The 21,678-nt window shown below is 42.1% G+C and overlaps 1 protein-coding gene across 1 annotated transcript in view; it reads left to right on the top strand.

The window, feature by feature from the left end:
- Positions 1 to 21,678, top strand: part of LOC136556291 (bifunctional heparan sulfate N-deacetylase/N-sulfotransferase 4) — a 65,117-nt gene that overhangs the window by 21,343 nt on the left and 22,096 nt on the right. Inside the window, exons 3-5 of the mRNA XM_066549423.1 lie at positions 12,786 to 12,873; positions 14,949 to 15,103; positions 20,957 to 21,142. Coding sequence (XP_066405520.1) covers positions 12,786 to 12,873; positions 14,949 to 15,103; positions 20,957 to 21,142 — 429 coding nt within the window. The remainder of the gene's footprint in view (positions 1 to 12,785; positions 12,874 to 14,948; positions 15,104 to 20,956; positions 21,143 to 21,678) is intronic.

Genomic DNA, 21,678 nt, shown 5'->3' with positions numbered 1-21,678 from the left:
ATAAGAATTTCCTGCAAACCAGTGTATTAGTTAAAACACTTCATGGCTTTCTTTAGGAAACAAAGCCATTGATCAAGTATTTTTTTCCTCTTCAGAAGCACAAATTTTAAACGTCCTTTACCAAGCCATGAAAATTTTCTCTAAATATTTGTAAGCCTTCCTCTTGTCTGTGTTTCTGTTCTTTCTGCTAAGTACCAGCACTTTCTTAGTCTGCTGTTCCCATTTCTCATCCAGACAACACGCAAACACAAGTGGGATCTGTGGTGTGGGACACACTCAGCTTCTCTGGCACATCACATCCCTGCTATTTTTAATAATTCTGCCTGGTAAAGGATGAATCCCTTATGTCAGAGTTTAATTTTTTAATGGATGCCATCATTTAATTTGAATTTTAGCATTTAGTTTTGAAAAAACACAAACTAAATCTATTAAATCTAATACCACCTTCCCAATACTTTCTGATCAAGATATGGAAAAATTCAAAGTGTTAAAGGTTAGGATTTTAATTTTCCTTCCATCCTACTTCTTTAGCCATTTATCCCTATACTTATAAATGGGCGGAAAATCCTTCTAAAATGGCAAAGTGACAAGGCAGAGGAAAATGAAGTTTATATTCCTGTTACTTGATCAACATGGATTGCTCCAGTGAAACAGCTTCCCGTGGCAAAATGTTGATTTATGAAATGCACAATGTTTCACTGGAATATGATTCAAACTAAATTGTGTTCTGCCAGCTCATCTGCTCTGGCAGACTAAAGGAAAAGGGGGCAGTTCATAGAATATTAAAAAAATAAACTCCAAAGATCATAATTAAATGTAGCTTTGGAATTGCTGATCTTCCAGAAATTAAAAAATGCAAGTAATTCACACTTGCTGAGACACTCCTTTAATACAAGAATTTCCCAGGAAATGGATATTTCAGGTTTTTGCTGCCTCTTCATTTTAGTTAAAAGATAAAATTATTAACATAGCTTTTACATTACATATTAAATCTAAAATAGCAACACTGAGGCAATTCCTAAAAGTTGTCTCAATATTTCACTTGAACTGCTGGGATTGAATCAGATTCCATGAAAGCCATTGGCTTCAGCACCTGTGTGTTTTTCACCCCAAAACATCAGCCCTTCTAGTAAAAAATGGTATAAAAAATGATGGAATTCACATTTTTGACAGCAGACTGTATTTGCCTGCCTGGCCCAAACCTGATGAAATACTGGCTCTTCAACCTGTCAGTGATTCTTGATAGCACAAGTGCTTTTTTTGGTGGAGACCCAATTGTTCTTCGAGGGCAGCAAGTTGTACCTGGGAAAAAGCAGCCTGGTGAAGAGCAGGACAAGGGAGACAGGCTCAGGGGATGAGGATCAAAGTGCTTTGTCCATTTTCCAGTAATATTTAATCCCTGAGGGTCACAAGACTGGAGACCTCCTTTGTAATAATATTTACTGTAGGTTTTTCAACAAATTAGCACACATGTTTGGGAATTAATTGAATATACATGCATAAATAAGCATTAATCTATATGAATCTACAATTAATAGAGATTAAATACTCTATAATCTTATTAATTTAGGAGTTCCAGGGACTCCTGGAACTGCTAGTGTGAACTGCTGAGGCTATGCTCTGCATGGTTAATAGTAACAATAATAACAACAATAATGCATTACATTTAAAAAATAGGTTCATCTGTAGAATGTGAATTCTTTAATAAAAAAGCTCTGCATGTCTTTTCCTAGTAACATATCCCAAGATTTATGTGCATCATAAACAAACATGTCTGTGGTATTATCAAGTGTAATTCCTCTGTATTTGTTATTAGGAAAGGGAATATGGTTTCCCATATGTTTTCCCTCTTATTTCTGCTGTATCTGGGCACAGGCTCCCAGTACATTATCAGGAAACAAAACCCACCCATCCCTGCTGTAAATATTGCAAGGTGAGTGTTAAAGACCAGAGGCAATTTTGGGCAGGAAACCTGTGCCTGGGAAGAGCCCACTGTAGGATGGTTAAAACCACCTTTCTGTCTTCAACTGCTCAAAGCCAGCTGAGATTGCACCCACAGAAATATTCTGGATTATTCATTTCACTGGTGACCTAACACATGGGTGTGCTGAACCCCAGCAGAGCAGAGAGGGGGCAAACAAGGGGAATGCACAGCTCAAAGGAGAGCTTGAGGTGTAAGGAAGGTTTTCCACTATGGAAAAAAAACACACAGCTTTTAGCTCTTTCTCATTTTACAGCTGCAAATTATATCCAGGCTCTGGATGTACACCTTGCCAAATAGACCTGTTGGGCTAGCAGAGCATTACCCAAGCAAAGCCTGTCACAGCAATTCAGTATTTGTCATTTCTAAACAGCTATTCCCATATAATATAAAATTATGACATTACCCTTCAGCTGTGAGAGTAACAGAATCTCTCACTTCAGAAATGAGTGGAAATTTAGTGTAACAACTATAATTAAAAGCTTGATAGTTTGTGGAACATATTTTTCCCAGTTTAATGATCCTGTGTTACATTAATTCCTACTTTACACTGTAAGTAGCTACAGTTTTCAATGGGAATATTTAAGAGGGAAAAATGCTGCCTTTAATGATTAAGATCAAAAGCAAGTAGATTTAAAAGTTAACTGCCTCAGCCACTTTCTGGCTGACACCAAAATGCATATGAATGGCTCTGAAACAGGAATCTGTTGTAAGCAAAAACCAAACCTTCCCCCCCAACCTTTCTGTCTCAATTTAGCACTCTTGGCATTATTCAAATGATGTGCATTGTCTTTTTTAAGACAATGCCATGCAAGTATTCCATGTGCTGGTGAGATCAGCTCTCCTCCCTGTTCCCACGTGCTGGAGACCTATCACCACAAGGGCTCACAACCAGGGTGCTCCTGGATGTGAATTCAGAGAAAAGCCATGAGTTTCAACTATTAGGAGACTTAGGAAAGGATCACAAACACTGATTTTTCACTGGGTTATTATTGCCATCAGCCATTATTACTCTTGGAAGACATACTGCTCCTCTAGGATGTGCTCAGGGAGCTTGGGAGCAGCTGGCTTGCTGTGGGCACTCACACAGAATCACAGAATAATGAGGTTGGAAGAGACCTCTAAGATCATCGAGTCCAACCTATGCCCTAACACCTCAACTAGACTATAGCACCAAGTGCCATGTCCAGTCTTTTTTTAAACACATCCAGGGATGGTGATTCTACCACCTCCCTGGGAAGAGCATTCCAGTACACATAGAAAAAGGCTGGAAAAACCATGTAGAAGAGCTTCCTGTTAGCAGGAGTTTCCTCCCTAGGAAGCTACCGCAAGGACAAAAAGATTCCACTTTTCCACAATTACATTGCACCACTTGAATGTCTCAAGGTGCAGGTTTGAGTTTTTTGCCAGGTTCTATTCCAGAGTGATCTGAGGAACAGCAGTACTTCAGTTTTTCTCTGAGTGTAATTTTCCCACATATGGGAAAGGTGTGGTGATACTTTTGAACATGAAACATTTCCTTTGACTGTTAAAGAGATTTGTTCTCAATTTTACCTGAAATCACCTAGTTTTATGAAGAAGTAGCCTACTGAAAGTTCTGCAATGGTTCATTTCAAATGTGCCAGCCTCAGTTGGTGGTCTGGGTTGATTTTGTTGGACAACATACTGGCCTTTCATGTTTCTGTTCAAGAGAACTGAGTGGAAGTGTAACATGGGCATTGCCATTTAACTTTGGATCTTCCAGCCTCCTCCTCTGGACAGCTCACTATGCTGTCTTCATGCTGGGAAGGATAATAAAGCAGTGGTAAGCAGTGGTAAGTGGTAAGGAGGATTTTCTGGGATGGAGGGATTTTAAACCTATCCTGGAGGACAATAAAGGCTTTAGCTCCCTCTGCACTGAACCTGATGGAGCAGGGGGTGGCAGAAGCACTCTGATCTCTGGTGAAAGAGATGCAGTGAGAACGTTTGCCCGGAAATTCCCTTTTCGTTCCACAGAAACATCCAATTCTAGTTATCAAAACACTGAAGCCAGCTCCCTGGATAATGGAAGGCAGCATCACAAAGAAGGAAGAAAGGTCAGAGAAGTTAAGCTCTGCCAGACAAGTATCAAGCATCTCAAAAATATTAAAAAGCAACACTTAATCCTAGTGGTTTTTAAAGCACACCCTTACTCATCAAGATTCTGCAAAATGAAAGTTTCACAATAACCAAGGAAAACAGTTCTCCAGACTTCCCTGGATGCTGATTTTTATGGAGAGGGTGGGCAATGGGCAGACTCACACAGGGAAAAGCCCCAAACATGGAGGCACTCTCTTAAAGCCACAGGACACATCCATCCTTGTGCCAGCACGCCCATTCTGAGCCCTGAAGGACACACCTCAGTTCAGGATGTATCACCTGCTCCAATCTCTCCTCTATGATTGAATGTGTGCAGAAAAAAACCCCTTAATTCCCCACCACAAAGCATATACAGCAGGTAGTTTTTGAGCAGTAAATTTAAGGCAGGGATTTGACATTGCTGGTAGGTGCTCAGAATTTTGAGATGAATGTACATGATGAGAACTTGAAGAAAGTTTTATTTTTGTGACAAGCTATCCAAGTGAATGATTTCCAAGGGCAGTGAAGGAACAGAAAACCACTCTGATTAAACCTTAGTAGATCCAAGTCCATAAATTAAAGAAGATAAATAAGGTAGCCTCCATTAGTCTGGCCTTTAAATAATTTATAGCAACTGAGTACCCACCTGTAACAGATTGTAGAGCTTATTTGTAATTTTTTTTTTTGCTTAAGAAAACAAGTCTGAAGCACCAAAACACAAGAAAAAGAAAGAATATACAACTCAACCAAAATGCAGTTGTTGCTGTTACTTGTCTTTTACCCTATATTTGTACTGCGCCAAGGAGAGAGAGAGACTTTGATCCTTTTTTTTGGGCATGGCCTAATCATGACCTGAGCTAACTAATGAGCAGTGTGGGTTTTAGGTGGATGACATGCAGCACAGTGACTGACACCAGCACAGTTTTCTGCCACAGGACCACTATGGCTCAGCAACCATTTTTTATTAACGTACTACCTTAGACCTTGATGTTGTCCCTGTAAAGTCTTGAGATAGTTTTGCCATTCAATTTGTATTTTAGGGATTAATTTTGTGATTGATCAGAGCTGACATGAGGACTCTGTCCCTGCCTTTTGGGCCTCTTTCTTGGGAGCTCTACAGTGGAATTAGAGAGAGACAAACCCCACCTGCCTTGTGCAGATTGGATATGGGGAAATAGAGCATCTCTTCTTTATTTCATGGAGCTGTTGTGCTGGCCAGGCTGAACTGCAGCCACAGGGAGCAGAGCCACTGAAATCAAAACAAGCATTCCTGATCACATTGTTTCAAAAACTGGACCAATAATCCTTGATCTCCCACTGGCAGATTGCCTTCCCCTGATTCCCCTGCCTGAAGAGCCGTTCCTCAAGAGATTTCTATCACTGGAGATGCTTAAGCTTCTCAAAAGTCAGAACTGATAAGAAATAATCTCTAAACCCCCTCGCTGCTCTGCTCCAAGTGCCACCAGCTCCTGGCCCTGCTGCATGGACCTGCAGGGAGGGATCCTGCTCAGCCCTGGGCTTGTGCCAGCAGCTCCCCACAGCCCAGGGGATTGCCCCCTGCTCTCAGCTTGGGCACAGGCTGGCTTTTCCCCTCCAGCACTTGGCAGCACATTTGGTTAGTATTCCTAGAAAATCCTTCAGCATCAGCAGTGATTGATACTGGAGACCCTCAGTGCTGCCCCAAATAGGCTGTAAATCTTCTCTCTTCTGACACAGAGCAGCAATCACTGCTGGCAGGGAGCCACTGCAGCCACTCCCTGCTCTTGCAGCTCCTGCAGCAGCTCCTGTGGATGCTCCCAGCCAGGCCTAATGCCTTTGATCCTCCCCAGAATGAGAGCAATTGCCTTAACTCATCTGTGTGGCCCTGTTAAAATAAACCCTGCTTCTTAGTCATGCTCCCCATTTTCCATTCATACTTTCTGCCCTGTTAGACTGTCCCCCTGCTCTTCATTTGAGCTTTTTGCTGCTAGATGCTCTAACAAGGCCAGGAATTCCTTTTTCCAAGAAGAGAGACTGGATGATTGCCATGGATATTTTTATGTATGTGTGCACCCACACTTGAGCAGTTGGTCAGGGTGCTCTCATTGCCAGGCTGTGTCACACTCAGCATCATCTCTTCTAATACTAAATCAAGAGCCACCTCCTGAGTTCTCAGGGATGTTATTCACCACTTAGTCATCAGCAAGTAGTAAATTTGCTGCAGGATCCCCCCATTCATCTCCTTCTGCTGCAACTGGTTGAACCTCTACTGGGACAGATGCACTCCTCTAGGTCAAATTAAATGCAGGTAGGCTCCTGACAGTTTTCTGACTTCAGGACAGAGTTACAGCACAGCAGCAGAAACAGATCTGATAAAGTGGGTTATTCCATTCAAGAAGTAAAAACATCTTTTTTCCTGTTTCCAATAAACATACTACACAAGTATTTGCAAATCATCACCTGTTTCTTGCTTCAAAGAAACCCACCTATCCTGTCAGACCTCACACAAAGGCAGCAAACTCCAGGGAAATGCTGAACAGGCTCAGGTAATAGCTCTACAATGAAAAATAGATCTGCAGCCAGAGCTGGCTGTGTTCAGCCCCAGCTGAGAGCTCCCTGTTAATTATTTATATGGCACTATGGATTAGCAGGCTGCTTCACAGGAATAAAAACAGAAGGAAATGCAGTCCCAGCCCTAGGGAAGGCAGGGCCAAGGCCCTGGCTGTGCCCAGTGCTCTGCAGCCAGCACTGGGAGTGGCACCATTTGCAGGAAGGAGTGGGTGAGAAGCGTCTCCAGGTCTGTGAGGTTTGGCAGTTTCCCTCTGATCCAGGCCCTGCAATTCCAGTCAGGTTTGGCATAGGGTACAGGACAAGTGATTTCAAAATCCCATTAAAGATTTTACTAACACCAATGCCTAAACTGCTTTCAAACTCTAGCCACTAAGTCAATAATGTGGATTCTTGCTAATTCCTACACTCTGGTATTATCTGCTATAAGCATGGGAAGTGGGCTAAAATCCTCAGCACACAGAAATCATCAACTCAGCTTCCCTGGGCTTAAAAATTCCTCAGCAAGCTGAGTTTTAACAAGTGCAGATACAGCTGAGTTGATTGTCCCCCTTATGACAGAAATTTATGGTCCAATCTCAAAGCTGAAAATAAGGAACTTAAAATCCTGGTCTTGCAGTGACCCCATCAGGAATGTCAGGCTAGACATCACTTTTTTACTGACAGCTTTCCTGTCAGAAAATAGCAGTGGCTAGTTATTTCACACCTTCCTTACAGTCATTACTATGATTTTAACTGTGTTGTGGTATTCCTATCAATTCCAATTCCACCAGCTTTGAAAATTGCCAAGACCACAGCACGCTTAGTCAGATTTTTTTATCCTAGCATAGATTTCAGGGAGGGAGCAAGAGCAGGAAGAGGCAATCAGAAAATCACATCCTGACAGCAGCTGCTTGCAGTGCAATGAAATATTGCTGGAAGTACTCTTTGCTTTTTCTTTTTTCCTTCCAAAAAATTTCAGCTGGAAATTTAGAGTAAAAACTATTACTTTGTAGCCCTCCAGCTTTGCACAGACCAGCAGAAAATTGCTGCACAGAACAGCTTGGGAATGAACCACAGGGCTATGTAGCTGCACAAACATTAAGGACATGTTAGGGACAAAAATGAATAAATGCATTAAAAAGTTGTTATTAATACCATGTTCTTGGTATTAATAACAACTATGTGCCACAGAAGCCTGAGAAAACTGTCTAGAAGTGAAAAAACAATTTTGGTTGGAAGGAATTTCTGGAGGTGATCTAATCTAAGCCCCAGCTCAAAGCAGAGGTAATGTTAAAGTTATGTATGTGCAAATATTTGCACGTATTTTCTGCCCACAGTATAGATAAATAAAAAGTATTGTGTATATGGTGAGCATATCCATATTTTATACACACACACCAAAGAGCAGAAACCTGCAGCAGTGCAATCACTATCCAGCACTAGGATCTGCTCCCAAATGAATAACGACTTTGAGTAATGGCAAGAGAGCCCATTTTTGGCAAGACTCTCAGTCATACCCCTCAGAAGGCGATGGGACAGTGTAACCTTGGCCAGCACCCCTGGGAAGCCAGGCACTGGCACATCCTCCTGTGCCAGAAACACTTCCTCAAACAGTCTGTACAAGTCAAATAACTCAGGATGACAGCAAATTACAGATACACTGCAAAGCAGGGATATCCAACTTCCCCTCCTTGCCTAGATCTCCTTCCAGACTGAGTGAAGAACTTCCTCACCTGCCTTACCCATTGTGCATCCTCACCAGGAGACTCTGCAGTAAATTGGGATGGGGTTTCCTTAGGCAGCTCTCCCTCGTGGAATGCCCCAGAGCACCACAACCACACAGATCCTGCCATGGACCTCCAAGATCTGGAGGTTTTGCTGCTTCCCAAAATTCACATTCACAGCATTGTCTCTGGAAGGGCACATGTATGAGCAGGAGCCCTAATGAAATGCCAGGCTGGCTGCTCCACGCTGGGGAAATGTTCAGTCCTGCAAATCTTATATTCCTCCTGTGCTTTTCCTGATGCTCTCAGTTTCTGGCAATGTTCCTGAGACACCTCTGAGTGTCAGGAGTTTGGTTCTACTTTGCAGAAATAATGTTTAGAGGTGTCATAAAGATGTTCTGACAGCTGCAGTTTTCAAGCTAAACAATGTCTACATCTCAGAGACTTTCAGGATTTTTCCTCCAAAACAAGACTAAGTTTTCACCAGCTGATCTCACAAGCACTGATCCTTTCTTTCCCAAGAGCCTTTCTTGTCTCTAATGCTGTTACCTGCTGTGGGAACAGAATGAAAGGCATATGAAACAATACTGGCTAATAGAATACTAGAAGAAGGACAAGGATCTGTGCATCAATTCCCATAATGAATCCTTTTTTGGTTTAACTGAAGTTCCAGCGAGCACCAGTCCCTGTCTGTGCAGTTGCGCACACACACCAGCCCACAGCTGCATGTACATCTGTCTCCCTACAAACAGCCCCAACATGGAGCCCCAATATCTGCCTCACTTTCCCCAATAAAAATATGAGATTCCATTGTGCTAGCTCAATCCATGTGACATCTGTCCCCCTCACCCCAAACACCACTGCCCATGCAAGGAAGAGCTCGTGCTTTAGCAGCTCTATTGATCCACTCAGACCTTCGGGTGGGGAGGAAAACCTCTTTAATTACTTTGGCTGATTTTCAAGTTCTGTTTTGCCTTAACAATGTCTTCAGAAATCCAGTATGCATTTTAGCATTGTTATCGCTTCACTTAGATTTGGAGTTTTGCTCCCCAGAGAGGCACCTTCTACCTCAGCCTGGCCAGCCCATGCTTGGCATCAAAATCACACAGTGTCATTCATTTGCCTTCTCTTAGGATTTGATAACTTCTACACTTCCCTCAGCCAGAGGTGTTTTGACCTTTAATTAAAAGGAAAATTTGTTGTCTTCCACTCAGAAGGCAGCAAATAATGAACTCATTAAAATGAGGTTACTGTTCAGGCCTTAGAGCAATAAGAGCCAAAGTCTCATTAGCAGCTAACAATCCAGAACATAGCACGTAAATAAACCTAATTTGGCAGAGCAAAATGCCTTGGTGCATTAAATTTGAGCAGAATCAAATGTTTACAGTCAATGATGTCTGGGGCATGAAGTTTTAATGTACTTAATGAAGGAAAGCAAATTGCTTCTTATTAGGCATGAAATATTCCTGCAGAAATCGCCCCAAAAAGTTTATTATGTAAATGAGGGATAGAGTTAGAATTAACAAGGACATAGCAGGGAAATATCAACTTCTTCCTAATAGACGCACCAGTTATGAGGAATAAAGACACAGCAACTTCAAATTTAGAAAAGGTAATTATATGGATTAATGTAAAAAGCTACTGAATGCAATATAATGAAGAAACTGTATTTTGTGAGTGTCAGAGAAAAGCTTCACTGACAAAGCAAAGAATCAATTAATCAAGTTAAATCCGTGAGTTTTGAGAGATTCCAGGCAATTAAGGGCTTGTATTTGAAAGTGCAGCTTAGATTACCTTAAAAAAAGCCCTGTCTTTGCTTAGCCAGGCACAGAGACGTGCCTGTTTGTCCCTGCACTGTGTGCTCCGTGGCTCTTTCCCTGGAAAGTGATAATTAGTAAGCATGATCTATTCAGCTGTCCAAAAATAACCACCTGTGGTTCAACAGGGAATGCTGGTTTTACTTCCACAGGCATGCAGTGGCGACAGGGGTGGGATGGAGGGCACTGAGCCCCCAGGGAAGGGGGGGATACCTGTGAAGCCAAGGACAGCAGGCAGAGTGGGAATAGCTGTGTGGCACCTGGCCTTGGAAAGGGAACAGCTTTCCAGCTGTTAAAATTCAATAGCCCTTCTCCATCTTGCAGAGCCTTCAGAATCAAATAAAATAAATACCTTCTGCCTCCCATGGAGCCCGTGCAAATCCCAGGAAGGTTTCTGGCCCTGGGTGCCAGGGATATGCAGCTTCTGCACTCTTTCATTAAAGATAGGGAAGGCAGACCCTCATCACCTAAAAAGTTGTTCCATATTAAGGGTGTAGAATAAATGAGTGCCCTTCCTCCACACAGACAAGCAGTGACAAAATGAGTTTGGACTGCCTTAGCTGACAATATCTTCTTAGCATTAAAAGGAGGGGAGGTCATGACAGCAAAATTGAGCTGCATATTATATAAATTAATATGCATATATGGAAATTGAAATGGCAAGAAAAAAGCCTTTAGGACTAAGCCAAAGCCAGTTTGAGTGACAGATTTGCCCTTTAGACAGAGGAAAAAGCTTGACACGCTGCAGGTTCCAGGATTTACATCTTAATCCTCGCTCTGTGTTTTTAATGAGCCTGGCTGGGCTGGAAGGCTCTGCCTATCCTGCAGCTCTGTCATCTTGCTGAGATGTGAGGGGAGCAGGAGAGGAGCCCAGGTGATGAAATGATGTTTGTTCCCTGCCCCTTCTCCTACTGCACCTTAAGTGATGATAATTTCTCAAGATGTTCTTCCCTCAAAGGAAAATTAAATTGATTTTGCTCAGCCCATCAGTCTTTCTCAACATATCTAAAAGGCTCTAGATAGCTTGGAAAGTTATCTTCTAAGATATAACAACTCTGATTCTACGCTTCTGACTTTAATGGTGTCAATTTAGTGGTGGTTTTTACCAGCTGGGGAATTTCCTCAATGTCTCAGCTAACAGTGGTGTTCATCTCTGAGGTTTTGCATTTTAGTGAATGTTTACTTGTTATACATTGTGTAAATATAGTCCCACATGTGAAATTGTCACAGGATTGAAATAATCAACTTACTAAATGTCTGGCAAAATAGGCTGGAAACCATACAACCACCTTAATATTTAATGCCAAAGCACAAGATTTACTGTCATAAGATTGCTGTATTTCCTTCAGCAAGGAGAGGAATTTGCTTGGTGACTGTTGCAGCTGAGAAACACCATCTCAATTTTACATCTTCCTTGCCACCCTAAGCATGTTTCTATTTTAAAAAATCAAGGCAGATGCACCCTGCCTGGAAGTCTCTTGTATTACACTCACACACCTCAGCTGCTTAAACCCTGCTTTCATGGTTTATCCTGCACTGGAGATACTTTTGGGTTCTGGTCCCAAGTAGGGGGTGCTGGTCCTTGCTTAAATTAAATCAAAAAACTATTTTCCTGCCAAGTTAAGTGAAATTACAACCGCACAGAATGTAATTTTTTCAAATGAAGGATATTAGCTGGGCTGGGGTAGGGTGTAAACCACTGCAACCATTTTATCTTTGAACTCTACAAGAACATGAAGGTCCAATCAATAGGAGTGTTATTAATAGATAATAGGAAAAGTTCTCAAGGGCCACATAATGGAGGCACAGAAAATTGATGGAAACAGAGTTTATAACCTATTCAGCATTGGCAAGGCCAATAGGGAGAGAAATGCACTCCCCATCTCACATGCAGCACCCCCAAATTCCAGGGGCTGGGAACCCAAAGCAGATCTGCACACAAGGAGCAGCTGCAGGAGCAGTGCAGAGCTAACAACCAGTAGTAAACACCAAGTAAAGCTCACACAGGCTTAAGCATCTTCTCCCTTTCCCTAGTAGCTGGAAATATGTCCAGGACAAAAATTAGACAAGTGGCCAAGACTATTTCTTCCATAAACAGCACCCTTTCCTTCCTTTAATTTCCAGTGGGCTTATCTTAGCTTGGATGAGAGAATAAACATAAACATTAATTAAATTTAAAATGCATTTATGACATGGACACAACTTCTACCACAGGCCAAACCTGAAGCTTTGCTCATTCCCACTTAAGCCTGAATTTGCTATTCAGACACAGCCCAAAATGGTCCTGCAGGTAAGTAAATCCCAACACCTTCATGCCTAGATGATGAGTAGTACTCCTAATTTTATTTTGGGGTTTAAGCATATTTTCTCAAGCTTCACTAATGAAGTGAGCCAGTATATTGCTGCCTCTGAGTGGCTGGATTCAAGTCCTGCCATGGATCAGTGCTCCAGGGGAAAACATCCTGGGCCAAGGCACAGAACCATCACCTCCTTGGACACTCAGGCACTCCCACTACCTTTCCTAGCCCATCAAACTCTCATGGAGCATTAAGCTCTCTGTAATAGTCCTATAAAAAAAGGTGAGCCCAAAATAATATTAATTTTTCTAAATCCATGTTCATTTCTTATTTATTTCAGGCTTTACTAGAGACTCAAAATTTACTGCGCACTCAGGTTGCAAATTTTACCTTCAACCTTGGATTTTCAGGAAAATTTTACCACACAGGTAAGAAGGAACTTCATGCAGTTAAATAGGTGACAGAATTTAAAATGTAGCTTTAAACATTCCCTTTCTAAATATTCAGAGGCTCTGAGACATGATTTTCCCAATCTTTTATATTTCAGCATACCTATCACACCTGAAAAACCTTACTCTGTCTCCTGAGGAATTAGAGAGATCTCTGCAATCACTTTGCCTCCCTTATAACACTAACATTTACCACCACACATCTTTCAGGAAAACACCAAGGGCATCCGTGTGTACCTGAGCAGCTTATATATAGTGTGTCTTTACCCCTTTGGACACTGAAATGGTGGAACATCTATTGATTCTTCTTTAAAATGGAAAGCATTATGCTTCATCTTGTTTGGGTTTTGTTATAGTAAAAGCGCAAACTTTTATTAGGTGTATATCTAAATTTACAAAAAAATTAATGGGGAAAAGTAGGATTTTTTTCAAGAACCACACTCTCCTTCAGAAGTTAATAAGGCACTAAATTTTACTTTGACCTAAATCTACAATCTCTGCTTGTAGTTCTTTATGTATTTCAAATACCCACCTGTTTCCTCTCCATCCCTAACTTGGGCTTATCAAAGAGACCCTCAGCTGCCTCACAAACTCCATTTTCTCCCTACTCTGTCCCATTTTGAAAGCCTGGGTTAAGTTTCTTCCCTTGCCCATGCCTGAGTGACTGCAAGTGAAGCACAAACCCCAAAACCAGCCAGCAGTCACTCCCAAAATGCAGGGCACAGAGGGAGCAGCCATCAGGCCTTTCTTTTCAGTATGGAATTCTCCAGTAAACAAGGTTGTTTTCTTTTTCCTGAAGCACTCCCATCATAGGAGAGCAGCTTCCTTAGAACTTGCAGAGTCCTGCAAAGAGGGGAGCAAAGGGATTCAGTGACTCTGGGAGAAAGTTTAAAAGTACTGCTCTCCTTGTGTAGTGGCATTCTTCAAAAACCACTGCAGAAATGGAAAATAAAGGCCAAGAGCTAGAGTGCAGGCACTGAACAGGCATCTCTGGATGTTCCTGCCAAGTAAACAGTGACATCCGTGAAGCTTTTGCTTCCAATGAGTTTTGCAAAACATTGAGGGGCTTGTAAGAAGATAGGATTTCTGTGTTTGCATCAGGAGACTGATTTTGGCAATTATTTCTTCGACTAAGGCAAAATGAAAGCATTCAAATGGCAAAGAACACGAAGGAAATGTGCTAAAAAACAAATATTGTTGGGTAGCTTGAAGGTGAAGCTACTGGAATATCACTGTGCCTTTCCAGGCTGGAAAAGCAGGGCACATGTGTCTGCAGATGGGGGGAGCAGCATTGTGTCCTCTCTCAGATGGAAGGTTTTCTTTGTTACAGCCACATAGTCTCACTTCTGCCTGAAGCAGATACCCTTCACTAACACAGGAGGTTTTATTGAGTTTCCTTCAAGATTAAATCTGGCCAAAATTGAATACTGAACCCTAAGAAATATTTGGAAGTCTTATGCCATTACAGCTTCATGCTTTCCACCTAATTGTATTTTAAAATTTGTTCCACGCTTTACCAGAAATGATCAGATTTCAATTAACCAAGGCTAATAAAGCGGCAGTTATAAGGAGAATAGAGGGGAATCATTGATAAGATTTCATTTTTATCCATATGTTGCCTTTATGGAGAGTACTTTGTATTTAACAGTGACATTATTATCAGGACAAAAGGGAAAATAACTGATACCTTTTCTTTAATATCAAACATCATCATTTGTCCAGCTTTCAAAAGACCTGGAAAACAGCATTAATATTCCTGACACTGTTTTGTCATGTTAAATCCATCTGCCACGTTATGGGGATAAAAAGATAGTGTGGCATTAAAATAAAGCAAATAAAGAAAATGGGGAGGGGGTGGTTTTGAAGATCATATATGTTAAAAAGAAAGTCCTACTGTTTATATTTAATATTCCCATAGTTTGTAAACATAACAGGAACACAGTAAGACAAGCCAAGGACACCAGGGTTTTTGGCAGACTCTTCTGTGTTTAAAAAGCAATTATGGGCCTTTTCTGCTTTCTAGTAACTTTTTTGTCCCTTTCTTCCCTCTGCAGGGACTGAGGAGGAGGATGAGGGTGATGACCTGCTGCTGAGATCTGTGGATGAATTCTGGTGGTTTCCCCACATGTGGAGTCACATGCAGCCACACCTCTTCCACAATGAGTCCTCACTGATGGAGCAGATGATCCTCAACAAAGAGTTTGCAATGGTGAGGAAGAGTTCCCAAGAGATTTACTGGGATGCCTTGACTACCGTGGCCATGCCTTCCCCACTGGTTTCATGCTTGTCTATGCAATACCTATAATTTACTCAGGCATGCAAACAGAGGCAGTGAGGTTAGAAACTCATCCCAAACCCAGCCTGTTTGTGACTAAAACTGAATTTTGTCTTGGCTTTTCCCACTGACACAGGCTCTCTGCAGAGGGAGCAGCCCTGCCCCAGTATCCTGGCAGGACCAAGGGGATCAGAATCAGTGCAAACACAGCAGACAGCAGCTGGCCTTCTAAGCTTTAGGCAGCACTTGGTACACAGGTTATCAGCTTGGGAAACTGCGGCAAACATCCTCAGTAAGGCAGGGAGGAAGCTGCAGTGAACTCTAAACGTGGTGTGTGGTTTGGGAGAAATCTTGATGCTGACAGAGCCAACAAGTGAAGCTGCTGGGTTTCACTGTGCCTTTTTAAATGACCTGCTTGGAAAATGCCCTTTATACAGCTAGCCTCTTGCTGATATTGACAGATAATTGTGCTTCCCTTTTCTTCATTTGTGCTCTGAACTTCCATGACCCACCCTCCCCCTTGCCCAGACCTCACAGTACTTGTACTATTTACAGCCTTTTCAGGATAATTCTGCTGGCTTATTGCACATGACAAAGAAAAGCTGAAATCCCTAAATGCTGGTTTTGGAAAGACACTGTGTGGTCTTTGGTGAAGCACAGAAATGCCAAACAACCAGAGCTGCTCACAGGAGCTGAGGGACACAGTGGGGCTTTCTCAGCTGCTTTGGGAACAGCAATTCCCCAACCCTTCCCAGCTTCAAAAGGCCAAGCCCCTTCCTCCCAACCCTCACATGAGCCAAGGCACACCAGGAAAAAGGCAGAGGCAAATGCCTGAACAAGAAGTTGGAAGCAATTTGTTCCCTTGTTTATGGAAATATTTCCCTACCAACCTTGAAAGAAAATTAATTAAAAATGGCTTAACTGTTTACTTGTTATGCCAGACTTGCCTCCCTTCCCATCTCCTGCTTGGCAGGATGGCTTCTTTTTCTTTCTACACTCCTGCTTCCCTGTCAGCCTTCCTGGGACAGCCTGTTCATGCCTTTGGTGTAGCCTGGCCCAGAGACACAAACGGAGCTGAGACTTGAAATGCAAGAGTAATTTTTTAAACAATCCATATCTCAAAAATACACAGCCCCTTCATCTTTAAACCTCTGGGGAAATTCTCCTAGTATTTTCAGGAAGCATGGAGTCACCCAGGTCCAGCCACCTTGGGAGTAAAATCTATAGCATGGCCTGAAAACAGAGCTGGTAATGGAATCTGTTTGTAACTTCCGCTCCAGAAAGATAAAGCCTGTGTCCTGAAGGGTAGAGACTCCTTAGGGTGCCTATAAATAAGGAGCTGATGTCAGTGAAAAGCTGCTGTTATTACACTTTTATTTCCTGCTAACATTGCAACTGGGGTTGTATCAACCCCTTGACCTTGAATCTATATGAGCTGTACCATTTACTTATGAGAACATTTCTTTTCAAAAGGCTTCCTCTGAAATTCTCTCTTGTGGGAGAAATTCATCTTCCTTCTATGACAGCCTCCCTGATAGCTATCAGAGAGGTCCCAGCCATGACTTCAGAGTGGTTTCATTCCTCCCTGGCTGCCTCATCCTCAGCATCATATCTTACTTGAAAAACAAACTCCCTGTTCTGCAGCTGCACTTCTCTAAGCCCTCCAAGTTAAAGCAAACCTCTTCCCATTATTCTCTGATGTCACAAGGTGGATCCAAATTTAAATTAGACATCTGGAACAATACATGGAAAATTTGCTTGATATTACACGTGTTTTGTTTGTTGTCCACTATATTATACTCTGGAGAACACAGCTTGATGCTGGTGCCATTTTCTCCTGCATTTCTCATTTATTGACCACGTCTCCCCACCTCCTGTTTTGGCTGCACATACAGGTGGCACTTGGTGTCAGCTTCTGCAAGAAAAGCTGCAGTAATTATTTGGAAGTGTGATCACATTAATTCCTCACTAGGGTGCTATTTCTTTGTTCACTTTTTTTAAACATGGCTAAGGAGGTAACAAGGTTTTCAGGAAGGGAGAGCACACAATTATATCCAAGAACAATACTCAAGGTTGCTGAAGATGCCAAATGACACCCAAAAGTTCTGTTTATTATGACCTTTTGTCTCCTCTGACTGGTAGATAAGAGCCTTGGCTCTGTTTCACATGGCTTTATCCACACCTCCTAAGAAAGCTCTGTAAAATGGGAGATTACAATTGCAGCCTGCCTCAAACAGCCCTGTCAGCACACAGATAGAAATCAGGTACCTAAAGCCCTGTCAGCACACAGCTTTTCACACACAGAACTAATTGCTAATTAGGTATCTAATTGCCTTGATCTCAGTGCAGATATGGACACCTCTGTGCATCTGCCTTCAAGGATTCCCTTTCACGCACATTGTATGTGAACCAGGAGGCTGCCTTCACCCAGAGTCCTCCAAATTGTTCCATGCATCCCTGAGATATTTATCATTTCCACTGCCTCCATGGTGAGAGGAACAAACTTCCTCACATCCTGCAATAAATGTCATTGTCCCGTTGCTCTGGATCTGGTAGGCAGCAGGGGAAATTTGCCTGGCAAAATCCTTATCCATGTGTACCTGAGTGATGGCCCCACAGCTGCACCATGCATAGCCCAAAGTCCTCACTGCCAAATCTCTCATCAAGCACAAGATCCTCAGCCCCAGAGGAGCAAGAGGCAGAGGTTTTAACTGTGCTAAAGTCACAGGCTACCCAAAGCTTTGCTATCCCAAAGTCATCCTATTTATGGAAATATGGATGGTGTGTTCCAGGGCCTCCCTAAGGAGGTGGGAAATAACAGTTATTTTGATTATCAGTTGGGTTTGAGTTGGTCATGTTTTGTAGTTTGGGTTTTTTTCTCTATCAGAGAATCCCAAAATCCTTTAAAAACACTAACAAACAAAATCTCAGATTAAATTTTACAAACTGATAATTCCTCAAGTATTATTCTCCTTGTTTATAGGCAATGCAATAGATATACAGAGAGGCAAAAAAATTGCTCAAGGGGAAGTCTCTGATAGCATATATTCCAAAAATAAAGCAAACCAAGTTTTCCCTGCCATCAATAACAAGATATTCCTCCTCCCCCTTTGTACATCCTTATCTGACAAAACCAAGTAGAATGTATCTAATCCAAAGCCTGTAGCTCTTTATTCCATCCCCTGGTTTGTTTGCTCAGTGATTATCTTCTGTGCTCATTTGTGAGTACAAAGCCCAAAGCACAGCAGAGACAGGGCAAAAACTGTCACTGGCTGCACGAGGCAGCTGGGAGCTGACAGGAAGGAGAAACAAAGATGTAGAACTAAACAAATCAATTGAGAACCTGTCTAGCAGCACTCCTTGGCTCCCACCTCCTGCCTACAGTCAACTACAGATGCACATTAGCACTTCCTCTGCCTGCACCTCTTGAGCTGCTCAAACCACAAGTACACCAGGAGCTTTTAATACACCAATTAAATCTCAACAATGGGAGGGCCCAGCGACCACACAGCCGAGGCTAAAGCATCTACATGTGATGAAAAGAGCCTCATTTGGCCCATTATTAATATCTGTACTTCATGTGGGGAAGGAGAGCTGCCCACTGCCTCTAAAAATGGACTGTGAATATAAGATAACATCATCCTGTGCAGCAGGATGAGATTTATTCTGCCTCACCTTATTTCCTTCTGAAATACTCATTTGCTGCATCACCTGCTATCAAAGCCAAAAGGTTGTGCAAACTTAGCTGAGGTTGAATTTAGCTTTTTCATCTAATAAAAGCCTTCACACCTGCACCTTGACTGACTGTGTGCAAAGACCTACAGTAGACATAAAATTTATTCAATTAAAATTTAGCATTCTTATTTTCTCTAACAATGGCAAATCATACCTACAGTCCAAACTAAACCAACACGCACAAATTTTGAAATTAAAAAACCCAATGTACATTTTCAATGTAAAAATCAGGCAATTGCTCCCTAGAATACACAAGAAAAATGCTCAGTACAGGTATTTCTCATATCTTGACACACCAGTATACTCCTCCTTTAACACATGAGTTTTCACTCCCAAAGTTTAATAAGAAAATGAGAGGAAAAGAAGTACAACAGAAAATCATTACAAGGGGATACACAGTATTTGATCTTCCCAGGTAAACTGCAAATAGAACTGCCCAAAGAAAATAAAATTATTTGATAGTTGTTTCTTCTTAACTCCATATTGGCTATCTGGGTACCTGATGTATTTTTGTGATGAGCTATGTAGTGAGCAGGTTTTATTCATATTCAGAGACTAACTTGTGTTTTATGTTGAGAACTCCTGAAAAACTGCCTGATTTGATTTGTGAATGGCAGATCACCATTTCAGCATTCTGTTGCTATGGCAATTCCAGCATCAAACAGTCAGGAGATAAACAGCATCTTACCCATATTCATCCAGATCCCTACTTTGGGATAAGTCATCCAGAGCAGTGTTTATTGTCAACCCCAGGACACATTTGCCTTACATCTCTGTTTCTGTGTACTCCCTACCCCACATTTTGTGAAGGTTTGTCCATAAAAGCTGAGACAGGATATTCAGGTTAACATTTGACAGTCTGAGCATCACAGACCTCCCAAGCATGGCAATAAATGGGCCAGATTCAAAGAAATCTTTTCATACAGCTTTTTCCTTTTTACATGTCCATGGCAAAAAAAAACTGAAATAAAGAACAGGGTGATTTACCATCTCTCATTATAGAGCTATCCCTCATTCCACCCTTAAACTGACTCATGCCTCTCAAGTAGGTAACAGCATTAACAAACTGAAATCACATTTTGTTCTCAGTAAATGACAAAATAGAGAGCCTGGGTTTCTCTTTTACAGGATCAGTCTGTAATTGGAGGTCTTTACTATAAGGAGTGGATCATTTAAAGTGGTTGCATTATGTAATGTAGGAATGAGTGTTCCCTACAGATTTAACCTCATTTTTGCCAATGAATCAAAATCCTTTCTTTGTTAAGTACTTGAGGATGCCCAGCAGAACCTGCTGTTCCTGGAATTAAAGTAATCAATGAATAATGTGGGCAAAAGGCAGGACAAAAAACCCCCATAAAATAATCATCTCATATTTTAGCCATTTCTCTCTGCAGATCAGTTTTAAAGGAGTAGAAAAGAGCTGACATGTCTGGTAGTACTGGGAGCAAGATGAATTTGTGTCTTTGGAGGAAATTTGCAAGATAAGCTATAGATTACACAATGAACACACACATATTTCCATAGAGAAATTGAGCTAAATATAAATATTGATAAAATGTAAAAGTAGTCCAAGCTATTTTTTGCTATACTCTAACACCATGGAAAAAATCAGGAGGTTCAGAAGACATGAGGAATATTTGTTTATAAAACTAGGAAGGAATCGTTCTCCTATGCCAGAACTAGGAAACAAAACCCCACATATGTCACTGCAACATTTTTTCCGTCCGTTTACTAGCTTAGTAAATAAGCAGCAGTGGTTCACTAGATTACCTTTAAAAAGAACCAGGCAAAATATGTGCAATATCTAATGGAACAGGAGGCAAACCTATTCCATGTAACAGCAATGGAACATAATCCAGAAGGATTACTCCTTCCTCACTGCAGTCACCCAACTGTAATTCCAGTTCCCTCCAGCTCATGCTACAGTAGGTACAACTCTTGTCTAGGGACAGCAGCTTCTCCAGTGCCACAGTGTGCAGGAATACAGCTTTGAATGACGACATGTTCTGTGTGTCCCTAACTTGTCCATCCCTGTGGTGCCCTACCCTGCAGGAGCACGGCATCCCCACAGGCATGGGCTACGCGGTGGCCCCACACCACTCGGGGGTGTACCCGGTGCACGTGCAGCTCTACGAGGCCTGGAAGAAGGTGTGGCACATCCGTGTGACCAGCACAGAGGAGTACCCACACCTGAAACCTGCACGGTACAGACGGGGCTTCATCCACAATGGCATCATGGTACACTGCATTTCCATGTTCATAGCAATACTACTGCAGGGACTCCAGAGGGGGCTGCTCTTACTGCAGGCCTCATGTCTGCCAGCATCCTTAAAATTCCCCGGGATCCAGCAGCTGTAAGGATGCCCAAAGAGTGCATTTGTTAGGCAGTTTAAGAGAGGGGGACAAAAGTCACACAGACTCAGGCAATTGCAGAAGTATTCCTCAGAAACTAAATGTGCTCATGGCCCCATCACTACCAGCTGAGTCGTGGCTGCACTCTGTGAAATCATTAAACTGCCTAAGACCTCTGTTCCCAGCTCTGCTTCATCTTTATGCATGAAAGGATTAGAAACCCATCACCTGGGAAGGTGAACAGGTGTAAGTAATCTCCTCCAGCAATTCTGCAAGGCTGAAGTTTCAGCTCTGCTCCTGAAATTCCCAGAGGCAGGACTGGGACACCTGCCTGACTCTTACACCCCTCACCCAGGAGAGAGAAGGCTCCTCCCATGCACTTAAAAGTGCACAGAGGACAGGAAAACTTAGCAAACCCTTTG

This window comes from Molothrus aeneus, chromosome 4 (genome assembly GCF_037042795.1).
Source record: "Molothrus aeneus isolate 106 chromosome 4, BPBGC_Maene_1.0, whole genome shotgun sequence".
Lineage (NCBI taxonomy): Eukaryota > Metazoa > Chordata > Aves > Passeriformes > Icteridae > Molothrus > Molothrus aeneus.
The sequence above is the reverse complement of the archived record's forward strand: the minus strand, read 5'-3'. Positions and strand labels throughout refer to the sequence as shown.